Source organism: Narcine bancroftii, chromosome 1 (assembly GCF_036971445.1).
Source record: "Narcine bancroftii isolate sNarBan1 chromosome 1, sNarBan1.hap1, whole genome shotgun sequence".
Classification (NCBI taxonomy): Eukaryota; Metazoa; Chordata; class Chondrichthyes; order Torpediniformes; family Narcinidae; genus Narcine; species Narcine bancroftii.
Genome location: NC_091469.1, coordinates 432,914,262 through 432,931,327, shown reverse-complemented (window position 1 = coordinate 432,931,327; position 17,066 = coordinate 432,914,262). Strand labels below are relative to the sequence as shown.

General features: G+C 38.8%; 1 protein-coding gene across 1 annotated transcript in view; it reads right to left on the bottom strand.

The window, feature by feature from the left end:
* Window positions 1-16,768, bottom strand: part of cubn (cubilin (intrinsic factor-cobalamin receptor)) — a 362,173-nt gene extending 345,405 nt beyond the window's left edge. Inside the window, exons 1-6 of the mRNA XM_069931217.1 lie at window positions 16,736-16,768; window positions 13,970-14,071; window positions 3,313-3,407; window positions 2,242-2,368; window positions 1,688-1,856; window positions 1,234-1,365 (exon numbers count right to left, since the gene is read on the bottom strand). Coding sequence (XP_069787318.1) covers window positions 1,234-1,365; window positions 1,688-1,856; window positions 2,242-2,368; window positions 3,313-3,407; window positions 13,970-14,071; window positions 16,736-16,744 — 634 coding nt within the window. The 5' untranslated portion in view covers window positions 16,745-16,768. The remainder of the gene's footprint in view (window positions 1-1,233; window positions 1,366-1,687; window positions 1,857-2,241; window positions 2,369-3,312; window positions 3,408-13,969; window positions 14,072-16,735) is intronic.
* Between the last annotated feature and the right edge of the window lie 298 nt (window positions 16,769-17,066).

The following is a 17,066-nucleotide window of genomic DNA, read 5'->3' as shown; positions in this document are numbered from 1 at the left end:
AATGTTATGCCTTTCGGGATGAAAAACGCACCAGGAACATTTCAGAGAATGATTAATGCAGTAATTCAGGGTTTAGAGCACACAGGAGCCTATATCGATGATTTTGTAATTAGTACGGATGGGAAGAACACATGCTTGAATTAGAGAAGTTATTTCAGAGACTGGTGGAAGCACACCTCACAGTGAATTTGCACAGGAGTGAGTTTGGACATGACACTGTAATTTATCTGGATTATGTGGTAGGACAGGGACAGGTGGCACCGGCTGGAGCAAAAGTATTGGCTATCACTGCGTTCCCTATCCCCGGTAATATGAAAGCTCTTCGGAGATTTCTAGGTATGATTGGCTACTATCGTAGATTTTGTAAAAACTTTGCAGAAATTGCACTCGCATTAACAAAACTACTTGGAAAGAAAGAAAAACTCATCTGGTCAGATGCATGCCAGGAAGTGTTTCTGAAGTTTTATGCCATTTTATGCCATCAGCCTTTACATTTGTCCCCTAACTTTGAAAAGCCATTCTTTTTAGCCGTGGATGCCAGTGACGAAGCGGTTAGTGCTGTACTGTTACAGAAGAAGGATAGTGATGGAGTAGAACATCCTATTTCGTACTTCGCAAAAAAGTTTAACGACCATCAACAAAATTACTCGACCATTGAGAAGTTATTAGCACTTGTTTTAGCATTGCAACATTTTGATGTGTATATTTGTACTGCTCAAAAACCGTTAATAATATATACTGATCATAATCCATTAGTTTTTCTGTCTAAAATGAAAAATAAGAACAGATGGTGAGTGAACTGGAGCTTAATGTTACAAGAGTATGATTTAATTATTACTGGTTGAAAATATAACATAGACTTTAATTACAAATATTATATTTAGGCTGGGGAATTTATTAGTTTTACACTGTTATAGAAATTTTCATAGCAACCAGTGGGCATTGTTATAAAAAGTGGGGGGGGGGGGGATTTTGAATTAAAGTTTGAAGGTGAATTTTTTTGTTAATAAAGTAATTGTTCATCTTTACCCCTGTGTGATATGCCTTTTTTGTGGTTGCTGGTTTGATCTTGTAACAATATCAGTGTATATATACACACACATTGAGTGAGTGTGTGTGTGTGTGTGTGTGTGTGTGTGTGTGTTTTATAAATATACACCCATAATAGATTACAGAGACAGAAAGAATGTATCAAAGAACTAAACTTACAGATAGCTTAAGAGAAATACGTACCTGGTGGACATAAACCACAATGGTAAGATCCCATGGTATTAATACATTGAACATTTGGAGCTTGAGAACATCCTCCATTATTGGCCTTGCACTCGTCAATATCTTGGCATCCATGACCATCTCCTTCCCATCCTGTCACAAAACATAACCTTCAATCCAAAAATTATACTTTTGAATCCCACGCTATCTGTAAAGAGTTTGTACGTTCTCCCCATGTCTGGGTGGGTTTTTCCCATTTGAAAAATGTAGGTTAATTGGCTGTAAATTGGGCACCACAGACTCATGGGCAGAAATGGCCTGTTATCATACTGTATGTCTAAATTAAAGTTTAAAATGAATTATTGTATTCTAATGTTGCAAATTAATAAAACAAATATATCTTAATGTCTCATTCTGATATCTGATGAAGTTTCACAGCATATTTAAATAAACAATAATTAATTAATTTTATTACCTGCAGGGCAGTTGCCACAAGAGTAAGAACCTGGGGAATTTAAGCATGGCACCATGGGATTTGTTGAGCAAGGATGAACAGGAAGACTGCATTCATCTATATCAGAACTGCAGGCTGAGCTTCTTGGAGCTTTACTCCATCCAGCTTCACAGATACAATGGTAGTTGGGCTGTTAGTAGATTATAAATCATTATTGAAAGACTCAGAAGTTGGACAGGATTTAGTGTTTATTTTAGAGATCTAGTTGCATGGAAAACTAACTAGGTTTATATACAGAAAATTCCATTCAGTACAGTCTATTTAAAAATTAATTCTATAATCTGCAGCCAACAGAAATCATGGCCTCAACAAATTCTCCAATAATATTAGTCACCAGAAAAACACTTGTCGGAAAAGTATCTCAGCACAGCTGTATGATTCACATGTATGATAGAGAATTATTTGACAATGTTACAGAATTTGCACTCTACAATTGTTCCATGAACTTCACTTTGATTATTTTTGCTGATATTACTTATCAAAACATCCCTTTCAAATGTTTCCAATATTTTTACCTGATTTGGCTGAACCCTGGTTAAATCAATACAGATGCCATGTTCACATTTTGTTTGCGAGCCATCTTGGCAATCATCGAATTTGGAAGTACAATGTGGACCGTACCATTCTGCAGTGCAGTTACAACTAAGAAAAACACAACTTTAGTCATGCAAACTGCAAGAAGACTGGTATCTTATTTTGCATCATCTTATCCATAGTATTTAAAATTCCTGATTTAGGCAGGTTATAGAGTTTATGTTAGAAATCTAGTTGCATGGAAAACTAACTCTACAGGCTGTTTAAACATTACAAAACATCCTCATCACAACATTGTGGGCCAAAGGGCTTGTCCTGTGCTGTAATGATCTATGCTCCATGTACACAAAACTAAGCTTATAATATTAATTAGAAAACAAAATGGTCCAATATGGGCATTCTGTAAATAAATAAAACTTAAAAATAAACAGCTATCTTCAAAACATTGAGCTCATTTATTTTTCAAGATGCTTATAAATACAGAAGATTAAATATTCATTTAACATTCTAAAATATTTTTCATAAATCACACACAATTGCATTGGATTGCCAAATCCTTACTTTCTTAGCCCTCTCTTTCTGTTACATCTTGATTATTGTTCTTTAATACAAATGAGACTGTCATGGAGATGGTAAATAATGGCAGAAGCAGCAGTGCAAGGCCATTTACCCCTTGGGCAGTGGGCAGAGTCAATGATTCCAATAATATTATGAGTGATGTACTGCCTCAGCATATCTCCTGAATTAGTCCCATGTCCCATGATTCCCTTAAAAAATTATACACCTTTGATCGCTGTTTTGAATATTTACAACAACTTAAGCTTTCATAGCCCTCTTCAGTACAGAATTCCAAAGATTTATGAGCTTTAAGTAAAGGCATTTGCTCTCATCTATAAATGTCCTGAAGGACCTAAACCTTTCTTTGAGACTGTGATTCCTGGTTCTCATCACTCTTGAAACAGGAAACATCACCTTCTCTGCCAAGACCCTTAATTACATTTCCCTGGCTTTTTACAATAATATGTGACTGTAAAACGTGCAGATTCCGTTACCTGTAACTGCCTTCTGTGTTAATACATGTTGCTCCATTCTGGCATGCTAATGCATGGATCTCACATTCGTTTACATCATCAAAACAAGTAGGCCCCTAAATAAGCAAAATATTTAAGAATTAATGTATTTTGAACTCTTCTTTAAATTTCCCTTCAACAAAATTTATTGCTGCTTTCTAAGTACTGTTCAATCACAAAACAACCACTGTCTGATTTTATGTTAAAAAGTCAGAAATTCACTTCTCACTGCAAGTCCGTGCCTCCCATACAAACGTGAAGTAATGAGGAATAACTGAATTCTGACTTTCTGATACTTTATCACCATTATCAGAGCAATTGCAGTCTCAACGCAGTAGTAGGGCATGATTTTTCACAGATTTCCAGTGCCCATGTTGAGATCGACATTTTCTCGCCATATTAAATTCGGCAGCTACCTCCAAAAGGCAAAATTCTTCTATGAAGACACCCAGCAAACCTATTTTCATTATATTAGCCAGCAACCTAATAATCAGGATAAAGGCACTAGTTCTGCTTTTCTTTCTTTCTTTGGCTTGGCTTCGCGGACGAAGATTTATGGAGGGGTAATGTCCACATCAGCTGCAGGCTCGTTTGTGGCTGACAAGTCCGATGCGGGACAGGCAGACACGGTTGCAGTAGTTGCAGGGGAAAATTGGTGGGTTGGGGTTGGGTTTTTCCTCCTTTGTCTTTTATCAGTGAGGTGGGCTCTGCGGTCTTCTTCAAAGGAGGTTACTGCCCGCCGAACTGTGAGACGCCAAGATGCGCGGTTTGAGGCGAGATCAGCCCACTGGCGGTGGTCAATGTGGCAGGCACCAAGAGATTTCTTTAGGCAGTCCTTGTACCTCTTCTTTGGTGCACCTCTGTCACGGTGGCCAGTGGAGAGCTCGCCATATAACACGATCTTGGGAAGGCGATGGTCCTCCATTCTGGAGACGTGACCCACCCAGCGCAGCTGGATCTTCAGCAGCGTGGACTCGATGCTTTTAGTTTTGCTCTAAATATATTCCAGTAGTCCCAGGACCTTCACAATAGAATGGGATGAAATAATCATCCCAGTCTCTTCATTATTTTGCTGCAAACTTCAGCTATCCCCAAGTCCTCAGGTCTCAGCAGCTGACTGAATGAATGCTCTTTTTTCAGCATGTGAAGCAACCACAGCTTTTACTTCCTGCCTACCCCAATAACTTTTTACCCTTTAGCTTTTCTAGCATCGATCAGCCTTACAATAGCCATAGTCTCTGCTTCACTATTGTTGAAGTAAGAGAGATCTAGAGTCCTTATCGTCTGAGGGGGGGAAAAAAAGTTTGCCTCACCTCCGTCAGAAGGCGGAAGACCATTAATCTTTAACAGTGAACCTTAGTTCTAGATATGCATATTTCCTTACGACACAGAAAGAGGCCATATGATCCAGCAATGGAGCAATTCCACGTCACCATTAATTTTGATGTAAACCGTTCTCCCCATGCTCTCATCAATTCTATCAACCCTGCATTCATTAGGGACAATTTTATATTAGCTAATTATCCTACTTACCTGCACATCTCTGGCATATGGGAAGAAAGTGAAGCACCTGGGACATCACAGGGGGTAAGTTCAAGCTCCACATAGAATGAAGCAGAGGTCACAATTTAACCTGTATCACCTGAACTATGAGTTGGCAGCTCTGCAGGCTAACACTAGTTGCTGGAGGAACTCAGTGGGTCAATGTCAAGCAGCATCAGTGGAATAAAAAGAATGGTCAACGTTTCAAGCTGAAACCATCTATCGAGACTGGAGGTACGTGGAAGCTTAGCCAGTGTGAAGAGGACAGGAGCAAGCAAGAATATCTGCAGATGCTGGAGAAGTGGAGCAATCACAAAATTCTGAAGAAACTCAGTGGGTCAGGTAGGCTTCGCGGAAAGTTCTAGATTCAATCAGGACTGGTTAAAAAAAAAAGAGGGTAGAAGCCTGGATAAATGGGTGGGGGAGGGGAAGGAGCTGGCAGCTGATGGGTGAAAACAGGTGGGGGGGGGGAAGAGAGAAACAAGATGGATGGAGAAAGAAATGGGAATAATGTAAAAGTAAAGATTTGGTATGAGGAAAAGGCAAAGTGATAAGGAAGATGCACTTTGATAGGACAGTAGATGATGGAAAGAGGGGAACAATGTGGGAACTAAAGGAAGGAAGGTATGGGTGATGCCCAGATCATGAAGGACAGGGAGAGGAAAGAAAAGGGAAAAAATAGGCCAGAGGGATCAGGGAAAACAAATGGGGGGGGGGGGGGGGGGGGGTTGAAAACAAGGAAAAAGAGGGAGAGTTTACTGGAAATTTGGAAGTCGACATTGATGCAGTCCAGTTGAAGGCTGCCAATATAAGATATAGTTCTTCTAAGTTCCATGTGGCCTCAACTTGGAAGTAATGAAAGCCATCAGTAGACATGTCAGTGTGGGAAAGGGAAGTGAAAATAAAATAGCTAACCACCAGGAGATTCCTGGCTACTGCAGCAAACAGCAGGTGGAGAGGAGTAAGCGTGTCTGGTGGTCGGATCTGGTTGCAGCTAGCAGAAATGATGTGCCGAATCCAGAAGCTGGTGGAGCGATAGGTATAACGTGATCGATAGTACTCAGAGACTTGTGCGGAGCACAAACACTTTTTATTAGCTTACAACTAATGGCCGGTATCTACAATAGTCTTCAGGTAAATTGGAGGTAAGCGGGAAAACAGGGTTTATATCAGGACTGTCAGGGCCAGAGCCAGGAGGAGGGGTCGACTGTCTAATTTATAGATGGAAAATTCAGTTCACTGCAAAAGGGGAGGATGAGGAACCCTTTACTGGCTACTCACATTATGCCACCCTCAGAAATAAATCTAAAAATGTAGACTCAGCTGTAGGACTCAAATTTCCAATGGTGTTTTAAAATGTGAATTAATCGTGCTGTAAACTGAAACCTGTGGATTACTCCGCAGGTAATGCAGAATCTCTCCAGAGAAATATGGCGCTCCCAACATTTTCTGCTTTATTTTCAGAATCCCTGCATCTGCATTTCAAACAAATTATACTTTTCTCCGCACTTTTCCAAGAACTTGTGATGCATGTATTATAAAATGGAATGCAGCCCTCCATGAGAAATTCCTTATAAATGACAATAACATGCTTTAATTTATAGTCAACTGCCCTGTGATGATATTTTACAAAAATACCATGTATTTCGGCATACAAGTTGACCCCAATTTTCTGGCTGCCTGAGGTGCCCAGTTAACCAGCATAAAAGTCGACCCAAAAGCACGCGATGCCAGAGATAGACCATTGACTTGCATATACACCGACCACCAAAGACAGAGCAGATTCATCTGCTGGGTGTTGGCTGGAGGTGATTCAGCACAACGTAACTTGCAATGAAAATAGGAAGCAAGTCTTAAGTTGAAAGTGACAGAAAGGACCAAGAAAACCATCAACTGTGCTTCTGCAAGAAAATTAGATACATGTGAGAAGTTGGTAAGAGATTGGAGGAAGAAAGAAGAGCCTTTAAGAAACATATCAAAAAGGCAACGTTTGTTGAGAAAAGGAATCACTCGTTGGCCAGAGTTGGAACATCACGTTACAGAATGGGTATTCATCCAAAATAAAATAACATTTGCACTGGGCAAAGTTGCACCCAGACTTCAGTAAAGATTTTGAGACTACAGTAGGCTGTGGCAATCATTTCATGAACAGGAAAAATCTAGTATTACGACAAAAAACAAAAATTGCACAGAATCAAAGAACATCATAAAGTTGCAAGTTTTCACCAGTTTATTATATGTAACCAGCAGAAACACTAGTTTGCATTAGCAAATATCGGAAACGTGGATGAAACATCCATGAACCTCGACATGATAAGCAATAGAACAGTGGAAAGATGTTAAAACTGTGCAAACCAGAAGTACAGGGCATAAAAGGACCAGGTTTACCGTGGTGTTATCGTGCATGGCCGACAGGACGAAGTTAAGACTCATTGTAATCTTCAAACGCAAAATTAAACCAGAAATGAAATTCCCTGCAGGTATTTTTGTACACTTCAATGAGAAAATGGTGTAAAACTATGGAAAGACAATGTGTAGAATAGGCGGCCAGGGGGTTTACGCAAAGAAAGGAGTTAGCTAATCTGGGATATGTTTCATAGCCACTTAACTGAGAAGACTAAAAGTAGATTAGCACTACATATTACTTACATGGCGGTTATCCCAGTGGTTTGACGTCTATATTGCAACCTCTCAGTGTCTGCTTGAACAAGCCATTCAAAGATCAAGTGCGCAAGGAATGGAATACATGGATGTGCTCAAGGCATGGAACAAAGTTAGAGACTGTGATAAAATTGTTTTAAAAGTGTGGCATCTCTTGTGCAATTGATGGCACAGAAGATGATTTATTCTGGGACACTGACGATGAAGCTGAAACCGCCTCATCAGATACAGATTGAATCCCATATGATGACTGTTTAGACAGGGAGAGTATGGATGTGCTTGCCGTCACCATCTTTGCTTCAGACGATGATAGTGAGAGTGATTTTGAAGGGTTCTATTTGTGTTGTTGTATTCAATAAAAATATCAATGAAAATCTATCGCAGTCAAGTTTTTTTGGTTTTTCATGGATCGACTTGTATGCCGAATTGACTTTTCAGGGGTCAATTATACGCCGAATAAGTGTGAATTGGATTTTGAGCTGAATTTCAAGTCTCAAAAGTACACTGGCATATGTCGACCCCCATTTTTTGAGATTTTTTTTGGGTTTCATATATTACGCTGAAATATACGGTATATGTTTTGCCAGTATTCCCATAGCGTTGGTGCTGAGCAATTAGTGGGACATGAGAACATAGCAGATACGAGCAGAAGTTGGTCATTCAATTCTTCATGCGTACTTCATAATACCACGGCTGATCTTTAATTAATATTCTGGGAATCAAGGAAGATGGTGCAACTGCAGGTAAGCAGCACTGATGTAAAAGGTCAGCTATAATCTTGTTGAATGGTGGAGTAGGACTAATAGGTTTCAATTTTAATGATAGAGCACAGTAGAAGACCTTTCTAGCTCATGAAACATATGCTACCAAATTACATCCAATTAACCAACCACCCCTGTACGTTTTGGATGGTGAGAAGAAATTGGAGCAGAGAAAACCTATGCAGGTCACAGGGAGAACATACAAATGCCTTACAGACAGCACTGGATATGAACCCGAGTCACTGACACTGCAGTAGCATTGCACTAATCATTTAGCCAAGCATGCTGACATCAAATGGCATACTCCAGCTTCTATTTTGTATACTCTCTTCTCAAGTGCCACTTTCCTGCATGCACCACAGTGTTGGATATTCTGAATATTTTATCAATCTCTGATCAAAATATATTAAATGACATTAGGCAGAAAATTCCAAAGATTCACTGTTCTCTGAATGGAGAGATTTATTTTCATCTCTGTCATGAATAGCCGACTTTTATTTTGAGAATGCGACTCTGACTTCTAGATACCCTAACTAAGGGAACCATTAGTTCTGCATCTTGCCTGTCATATCCAAAAACAAAATGTTTCAATGAGATCACCTTTTCTGCAACTAAACGAAGTTTAGACCTTGTATGTTGCAACTCTCCTCAGAGAAAAATTATCCCTCTCCCCCACCCTCAGTTATGGGAATCAAAGTATGAAAACTAAACTGCACTTCTCACTGGAAAGTATTTCCATTCCATAGAAGGGTAGCAGGCCTATCATCGGCCAATGTGTACTCACATAGGCCACATTAAGATATAAATATTCTTATACTCAAATCCTCTTGCAATAAAGGTCCACAAGCAACTTTTCTTCCTAGCATTAGGTTCAAGACTTAAGATCAATAAATTAGTAAAAGTTAAATTGGAATTTGACTAGAGTACTTCCATAGGTACACAAAAAAAAAGGCAAGGGAGAACCAAGACGAGTTGATAAATTGATTTGTATTTAAGTCAGACAATTCTGGGAGAGAATAAGGATAACTGCTTCCACTTGGAGAAGATGGCAAAGAGAACCAGCCATAGAATAATATCTGAAGCCAATTGGGAAGTGAGTGGGTGGCTGATTAGAGGCTTGAAATTATTGTGTCAATTGACAGTATAGTCTTTACCATTTTAATTTAAAATATTTGATGTTTACCAAAGAACATTTAGCATTTAAGCTGATTTCAATTTCTCTTTCAACTAAAGGTTTAACAGTAAATATTATCGTAAATGTCATACTATGACTGAAAATGTTAATTATACCTATAAATCTGAGCATTAATAAATTGAACATTTGTATGTTGAGGAATGGATAATATTAGACTATAAAAGTATTGAAGTAAAGGTAATAAATCCACATCCCAGAATTTTGAAGGAGGTGACATCATGATAATGGAGAAACTCTGTCAAAATTCTATAGAGTTTTGAATGGATCTAGCAAATTGAGGACAGCAAGTGCTTTAGCAAAGATGGGAGAAGGAAATACGATCACTGAATTGCCCCAATAAGCTAATATATGGTTGCTAAATTTTTTAAAATACTGCAGATGCTACAAATCTAAAATTATAAACAGAAAAGGGTGGAAATTCTCAGGTCATATCGTAGAAAGAGAAACAGAGTTAACATTTCAAGTCAAAACTGAATTTGACTGAAAGGGCAGAGATGAGGTTGTGTGTGTCTCTCTCTCGGATAGCGTCAAACCAGGGAGACCATGGGAATAAACAAGGTTATCTGGTCAATAAATAAATGAAAGCAGTTAAAGAGTGAAATCACAGAGAATAAAGTCGATGTGAAATGCAGGACAGACTGGGTATGTTGTCCAAATCTAGAAAAAAAATAAACAAGCAAGTTGAGTAGTTTACACGAATATTAACTGTTTCTCTTTCTACAGAAGCAGCTTGACCTGCTGAAAATTGTCAGTTTTTATTTTATGTACAGTCAGGAACATGGATGACCTGGTTCCTATCTGTCAAAATAATATGGATGTATATAGTTGTATTTCCCTCTTACTCCTTTCCTAAAGCATAGGGTCACATTTGCTGTCCTCAATTTGCTGGATCCATTTAAACCTCTATAGAATTCTGACAGATAGTAACCAGTTCATCCATTATCATGAAAAATGCAGCAACACAACATCTGGAAAAGAGTAATGTGATTGCGCAAAATCAGCGTGGGCCTGGAAAAGAGAAATTATGTTTGACTTGTTGCTGGCAGCTCTCTGAGATCTTAGCATTCACAATCATAGCATCTGCAGACTTTCGTGTCTCACTCCATTCAGTTGCTCCACTGCAAAATCTCTTCGAGGTTCTCCTCCTCGCTTCAAAGGAAGTTCTGTGAGTGTCTCTCTCACTGTCCTCCTCTGCATTTCCCGCTGTTCTCAATCTCTACTACCACACACTCATGCAGACTTATTTCCAGTCACTTGTCTCCATGGTCATCTCGTGGATTACAGCTCAAGTTCCAGGCCTCCAGTACCTGTGTTGCATTGACTCAGGTGCCTGCCTATTTTTTTTAATGCATATCTTGAAGAAGGACTTGAGCCTGGAATGCAGGCTATATATCTTTACCTCCTATGGACCCTGAGAAAACCTGCTGAATTTCTCCAGCATTTCTGTGTTTCTATTTTTCTCTAAGAATGTGAAGTTAATTAGACATTATTGAATAGATTCTTTTAAAAACTTTCAAGATTTGTAAGATTAACTAGTTTTTGGTTTTTGAAAACAATATATACCTTTGTTTTTTATTATTAGTAGTATGGGCGGTTTGTGTTAGTCAGTAGGCCCCGAAGGGAGGGGACTGAATTATATATTTAGTATAGTGTTTTCCTATTTATCTTTCTTTTCACTGTAACATAGATTTCAGTACAATTGTATTGCTATTTGAGAATTGTTATTTTATTGTTATGTATCAATGGAACGTATTTGATAAAACCAATGAAAATATTGAAAAAGACAGTAGTGATTGGAATATCCTGAGATTTTCAGAGGACTTCTAACAAGGTTTGCACAGGTGATTAGACAGACTACGTTGGCCACCTCTATATTTTCTAAAGCTTAAAAGAATGAGAGGTGATCTCACTTAAACACCAAATTCTATCAGGATTCAAGAAGCTGCATGAAAGTCTTCCCTGGAAGAGACTTCTAGAACCTGCGAGCACTAGTTCAGAATGGCAGGTGGGAGTGATATGAGGAGAAAATATTACGTTTGTTCTTCAACCTGGAGCCACAACCCTAGAATCACAAGCTCCAAACCTGAACATTACCCATTTTCTGTCTTTTAACTAATTCACTTTCCTTGCTAGTATTTATTGAAGGGTATTTGTGTACATTTTAGTTTGACCATGTGGAAATTACAGCACTTTTACAGTTTCCCCCATTTCAGGGCACTATAATGTTTGGGACATTTGGCTTCGCAGGTATTTGTGAGTACTCAAGTATGTTTAATTGATTCATTGGTGCAGGTATAAGAGAGCTAGGTTTGCTTCTAAACTTTTGATCACCTTTGGAGTCTGTAGTTGCCATTTTTCAACATGAGGACTAGACTTGTGCCAATAAAAGTCAAAAATGCCATTATGAGCATGAAACAATGAATAAAGTAGTAAGAAACATCTTCCAATCCTTCGGATTAACAAAATCAACTGTTTGAAACACCATTAAGAAGAAAGACCATACTGGTGAGCTTAGTAATCGCAAAGGAACATGTAGGCCAAGGAAGACGTTTACTGCTGAGGACAGAAGAATACTCATCACAATGAAGAAAAATCCCCAAGCGCCTATCCAACAAATCAGAAATACTCTTCAAGAGGCAGGTGTGGAAATGTCAATGACTACTCTCTGCCGAAGATTTCATGAACAGAAATACAGAAGCTCCACTGCAAGATGCAAGCCACTAGTTAGCCATAGAAAAATCATGCCAAGAAGTATTTAAAATATGCAGAATTCTGGAAAAAAGATCTTGTGGACAGATGAGACCAAGATTAATCCATATCAGAGTGATGATGAGCAAAGTGTGAAGGCGTAAAGAAACTGCCCAAGATCCAAAGCATACCACCTCATCTGTGAAACATGGTAGTGGGGAATGTTATGGCCTGGACATGTATGGCTACCACATGTACTGGAACATCTATCTTTATTGATAATGTAACTGCTGATGGCTGTAGCAAATTGAATTCTGAGGTATAGAGAAACATCTTATCTGCTCAAGTTCGAGCAAATGCCTCCAAAGTCATTGGATGCCGCTTCATCCTACAGCAAGACAATGATCCAAAACATACTGCTAAAGCAACAAAGAAGTTTATCAAGGCTAAAAACTGGAAAATTATTGAATGGCCAAGGCAGTAACCTGATCTCAATCCTACTGAGCATGCCTTCCATTAGTTGAAGAGAAAACTGAGGGGGACAAGCTCCCGAAACAAGCAAGAGATGAAGATGGCTACAGCAGAGGCCTAGCAGAGCAACACCAGAGAAGATGCTCAGCACTCGGTGATGTGCATGAATCACAGACCTCAGTCATTACATGCAAGGGATATGCAATAAAGTACCAAACATGACTAATATACTACATATTATTGATACTATTGCCATATCCCAAATATTATGATGCCTTCAAATGAGGGGACTATGGATAAAAAGTTCTGTAATTTCCACATGGTCAAATCAAAATGTACACAAACACTCTTTAATAAAATCTGAAATGTCCACTTTCATCACATATTGATTGTTTGATTACAAATTTAAAACTGTGGAGTGCAGAGGCAAATAAAGGGAAAAAGATGTCTTTTTCCTCAACATTATGCAGGGCACTGTATGTCGGAAACAATGATTTGCGGGTGAACTGAATAGGTATTTTGCATCAGTCTTCACTGTGGAAAACTGATGCTGATGGAAAACTGTGGAAGCTGCTGAGATTATGAACATTAGTGATCTTTCAGGAATGCCTAGAATCGGGAATGGTTTTAGAGAAATGTAAATTTGCAAATGTCACTCCATTCTTTAAGAAAGAGGAGAGGCAAACGAGAAGAAATTATGCACCAATTTGCCTGACTTCCGTGATTGGAAAGATTCTGGAGTTTTAGGCATGAGGTTTCAGAACACTTGAAAGCACCTGAAGCCAACATGGATTCCTTCAGGGGAGATGTTGCCTGACAAATCTTTTGGAGTACTTTGAGGAATTAATGACCAAAGCAGACAAAGGAGAGCCAGTGGATATTATTTAACTTGAATTTTCTTTCCATGAATTAATCTTGATTCTGCCAAAGATTATTATTTTTGAAATTCCTTATACTCATTTTCTTCATTATAGATTCCAATATCTTCTCTACTTTAGTTATTGGTCTGTACTTCTCATTATGTTTCTCCCCTCATTCATTTATTTTCATGTCATTTAGAACAGTTACTGAGGCAGCCTGGCAGTGTTGTAGGATAAACAAAAAAAGAATGGACAGTTTGCAGTACACTTCTTCAATGATTGACAAAGTCTATTTTACATTGAAAGCAAAGAACTTCCTTCTCTTCATGACAATTGCTCCAAAATCAAACATTCCTTCCCTTGATGAGTAAAAAATAAATCACATTACATGAACATTTCATCTCAGTTAATAGCATTGTTATGACAGAAAGGATTTTTTTAAAAATCATAAATGGTCTTGCCTTCCAGTTGCTTGGACAGAGACAAAAAAAGGAGTCAATGAGATTCAGACACGTTCCATCATGATGACAAGGGTTGCTCATGCATGCTCGTCTTTGTAACACCTGAAATGTAGAAAATGTAAATGAAAATAAGATCACACACTTCTTTTGCTGAAAATATATTTCTTTGTTGATATTATACATGGTTTCAAATTCCTTGTTCTATTGTGATAGCTCCAAAGAGCCCATTCTGGTTCACAAAGCAAGCCTATTCTCCACTAATTGTCATGGAGTCACAGAACCAAAGAATTTTACAGCCAGAAATGAATTTGGTGAGACTTTGCTGCTCTCAACTCTTTCAGAAGTTATATCCTTCGTTCAGGAGAGTGACCTATAACCTGGTCACAGACCATCCAGTTGAGGTCTCACCAGAGCTCCACCTTATTGGACAAACATTTCTATGCTATCAATTTTAAGTTCTTTTGTAATAAAGGACAATAACTTCTTTCCTGATTGATTGTTATACCAAGTCTAGTCACATTCATTTATCGTTCGTAACATACTCGCACGGTAAAGATGAGATGGCAGCGTCCATAGAGCGGTTGGATCTGTATGTGAACTGCAGGGGGTCTAGTGACAGGGACAGCAGGAGCTTGACGCGCCCCATGACAAGCCTCTCGAAGCACTTCATGACGATGGATGCGAGGGTAACAGGGTGGTAGTCATTGGGGCAAAGGTGGCGACTTTGAAGCATATAGGGATCACGGCGCTTCTCAAGGAGATGTTAAAGATGTCCGTGAGAACATTTGCTAGCTGAGCCACACATCCCCTGAGAACTCAGCTGGGAATGTTATCTGGTCCATCAGCTTTTTGTGGGTTGACTTTGCCAAACTCTCTCTCTTCACATCGGCCACTACATGTTTACTTTTAATAATTCAAGAACACTAATGAACAGCAACAACTTTCACCTCATTATCATTTAAAACACTCTGCATTTCTTTATTTTTTCTCTAATGTGAATTGTCTCATATTTTTTGTATTGCATTTTGGTCAATGTTTGTTTTGCAAGCAGTCCAGCTAGATATTCCATTCATAGTTCAGGTACAGAAGTGCAGCATTACAGTGAGAGGTCAATCGGTAAAGGCAGGATAATTTTGCACATGATGTTCATTCAGGAGTCCTATAATGGCAGAAAAGAAATTGTCCTTGAACCTGCTGGTGTGCAATCTCACAATCATCCTAGCAGGAGGAGGGGAAAAAGAGTGTGGCCAAGATGAGATAAGTATTTTCATATATTGTCTGCTTTTCCAAGGCAGCAGGAGAGACAGAGAGAGTTAATGGATGAGAGGGAGTGTTATGTGGTGATCTGTGAAGCATTCACAATTCTCTCTGCAATTTCCAGTAGTCTTGGGCAAACCAATAGCCAAACCACTCAATGATGTACCAAGTGACAGAACATGTTCATATCCTACAAAACTTCTCTGCATCCTCCTCACAGACAGGTCTGCCCACAGCTTTATATCCTGCCTTTAACAGGAAAGTCTGCAGATTATGTGATTGCAATAAACAAAAGCATTGGATAAATTCGGATCGCACAGCATCTATTGGAAGTAAAGGGTTACCAATGTTTTGTGCCTGAGCCCTTTGTCAAGGTATGAGCGAGAAAGACAGTTGTCTGCATAAAAAGGTAGTGGAAGGAAAGGGTTAATCAGTAGGAGGAGACAGGTGGATAATGGTGGGAGGGTAAGAGAAAAAAGCTGATAAGTGATTGGGAAGGGGGACCTCTGAATGGAGATGAAAGGAAAGGGAGGTGGAGGGGGGAGAAGATTTGGGAAAGGGTTTTCCCAGGATGATGTTTTCCATTCCAGAACATCTGAGATTGTCCTCTTACAAAAATCGTGGCTTATCCTCTACTGCCATCAACACAGCCCTTACCCACACCTCCTCCATTTCCTGCACATTTGCTAAGGCTCCTTCCACTCCCCTTGTCTTCACCTAACACCCCACTAGCCTCCTCATCCATCATACCATTCCCTGCATTTTCAACAACATACAACAAGATCACACCACCAGATATCTTCCCCTCTCTGTTTTCCACAGGGACCACTTCCACCGTGATTCCTTATCCACTCATCCCTTCTCACTGATCATCCCTCAGTACCTACCCGTGACCGCAAAAAATACTACACTTGCATCCACACCTCCTCCCTCACCACCATTCAGGGTACCAAATTGTCCTTCCAATACCATTTGTGAATCTTCAAGAGAGCTTTTTTTTTTAATCTTCTACCCTCCCACTCACATACACCCAAGAACTCTTAATCGTTAGCCTGTACTATTTCCCCTGCCCCTTTGTCCCTCCTCCCCTTTCTTCCCAACCCCCACCTTTTTATTCAGGAACCTACCTGCTTTTTGCTCATACCATGAAGAACTCAAGCCCCAAAGGTTGGTTTCCCTTTACTTCTTATCAATGTTGTGTGAGCTGCTGAGTTTTCCAGCACTTTATATCGTGTCTGATCCATCAAGAGTTTCCTAAGAACTTCTCTTTTCTGAATGATGTGGAATATTTAAATCTAAATCAGCAAATGTTAGCAGTTTATCAATAAAACCACAAATGTTATTTTGTCAGCTCTCTGCAAATACAGTTTAGCATTCAAATCCTACATATTTTACCAATTTATTTCACCCATGTGACTTTTTTTCTTGTGTCTCTTACTTCAAATTTTGCTTTAATACACAAATGTCACTGTGGTAATAAAACTATACATAAAAAAATAAAGTACATACTGTTTGCATATTCTGAATAAGAATTTCAAGATCTAATACCTAAAAGGAAAAAAAAAACAGATAAATCAGTTGTTTAAATATATCAAAATTATATTCTTGAATGTTCAGAACACAATATAACTAATAACAAAGATCAGCTTCAAACATCAAATACTGTATTGTCATTTTAAAGTTTTTGCTTTCAAAATATAAAGATCTCTGCAATATTTTATTTGTAAGTGTAAATGAGTAATATTATTTATGGGGATCGTTGCATTAAAGCCTATTTGGACAACAATGATATGAATGAGATTCCTCTTTGGTCAATATTACAAAATTCAGAAAATGATTG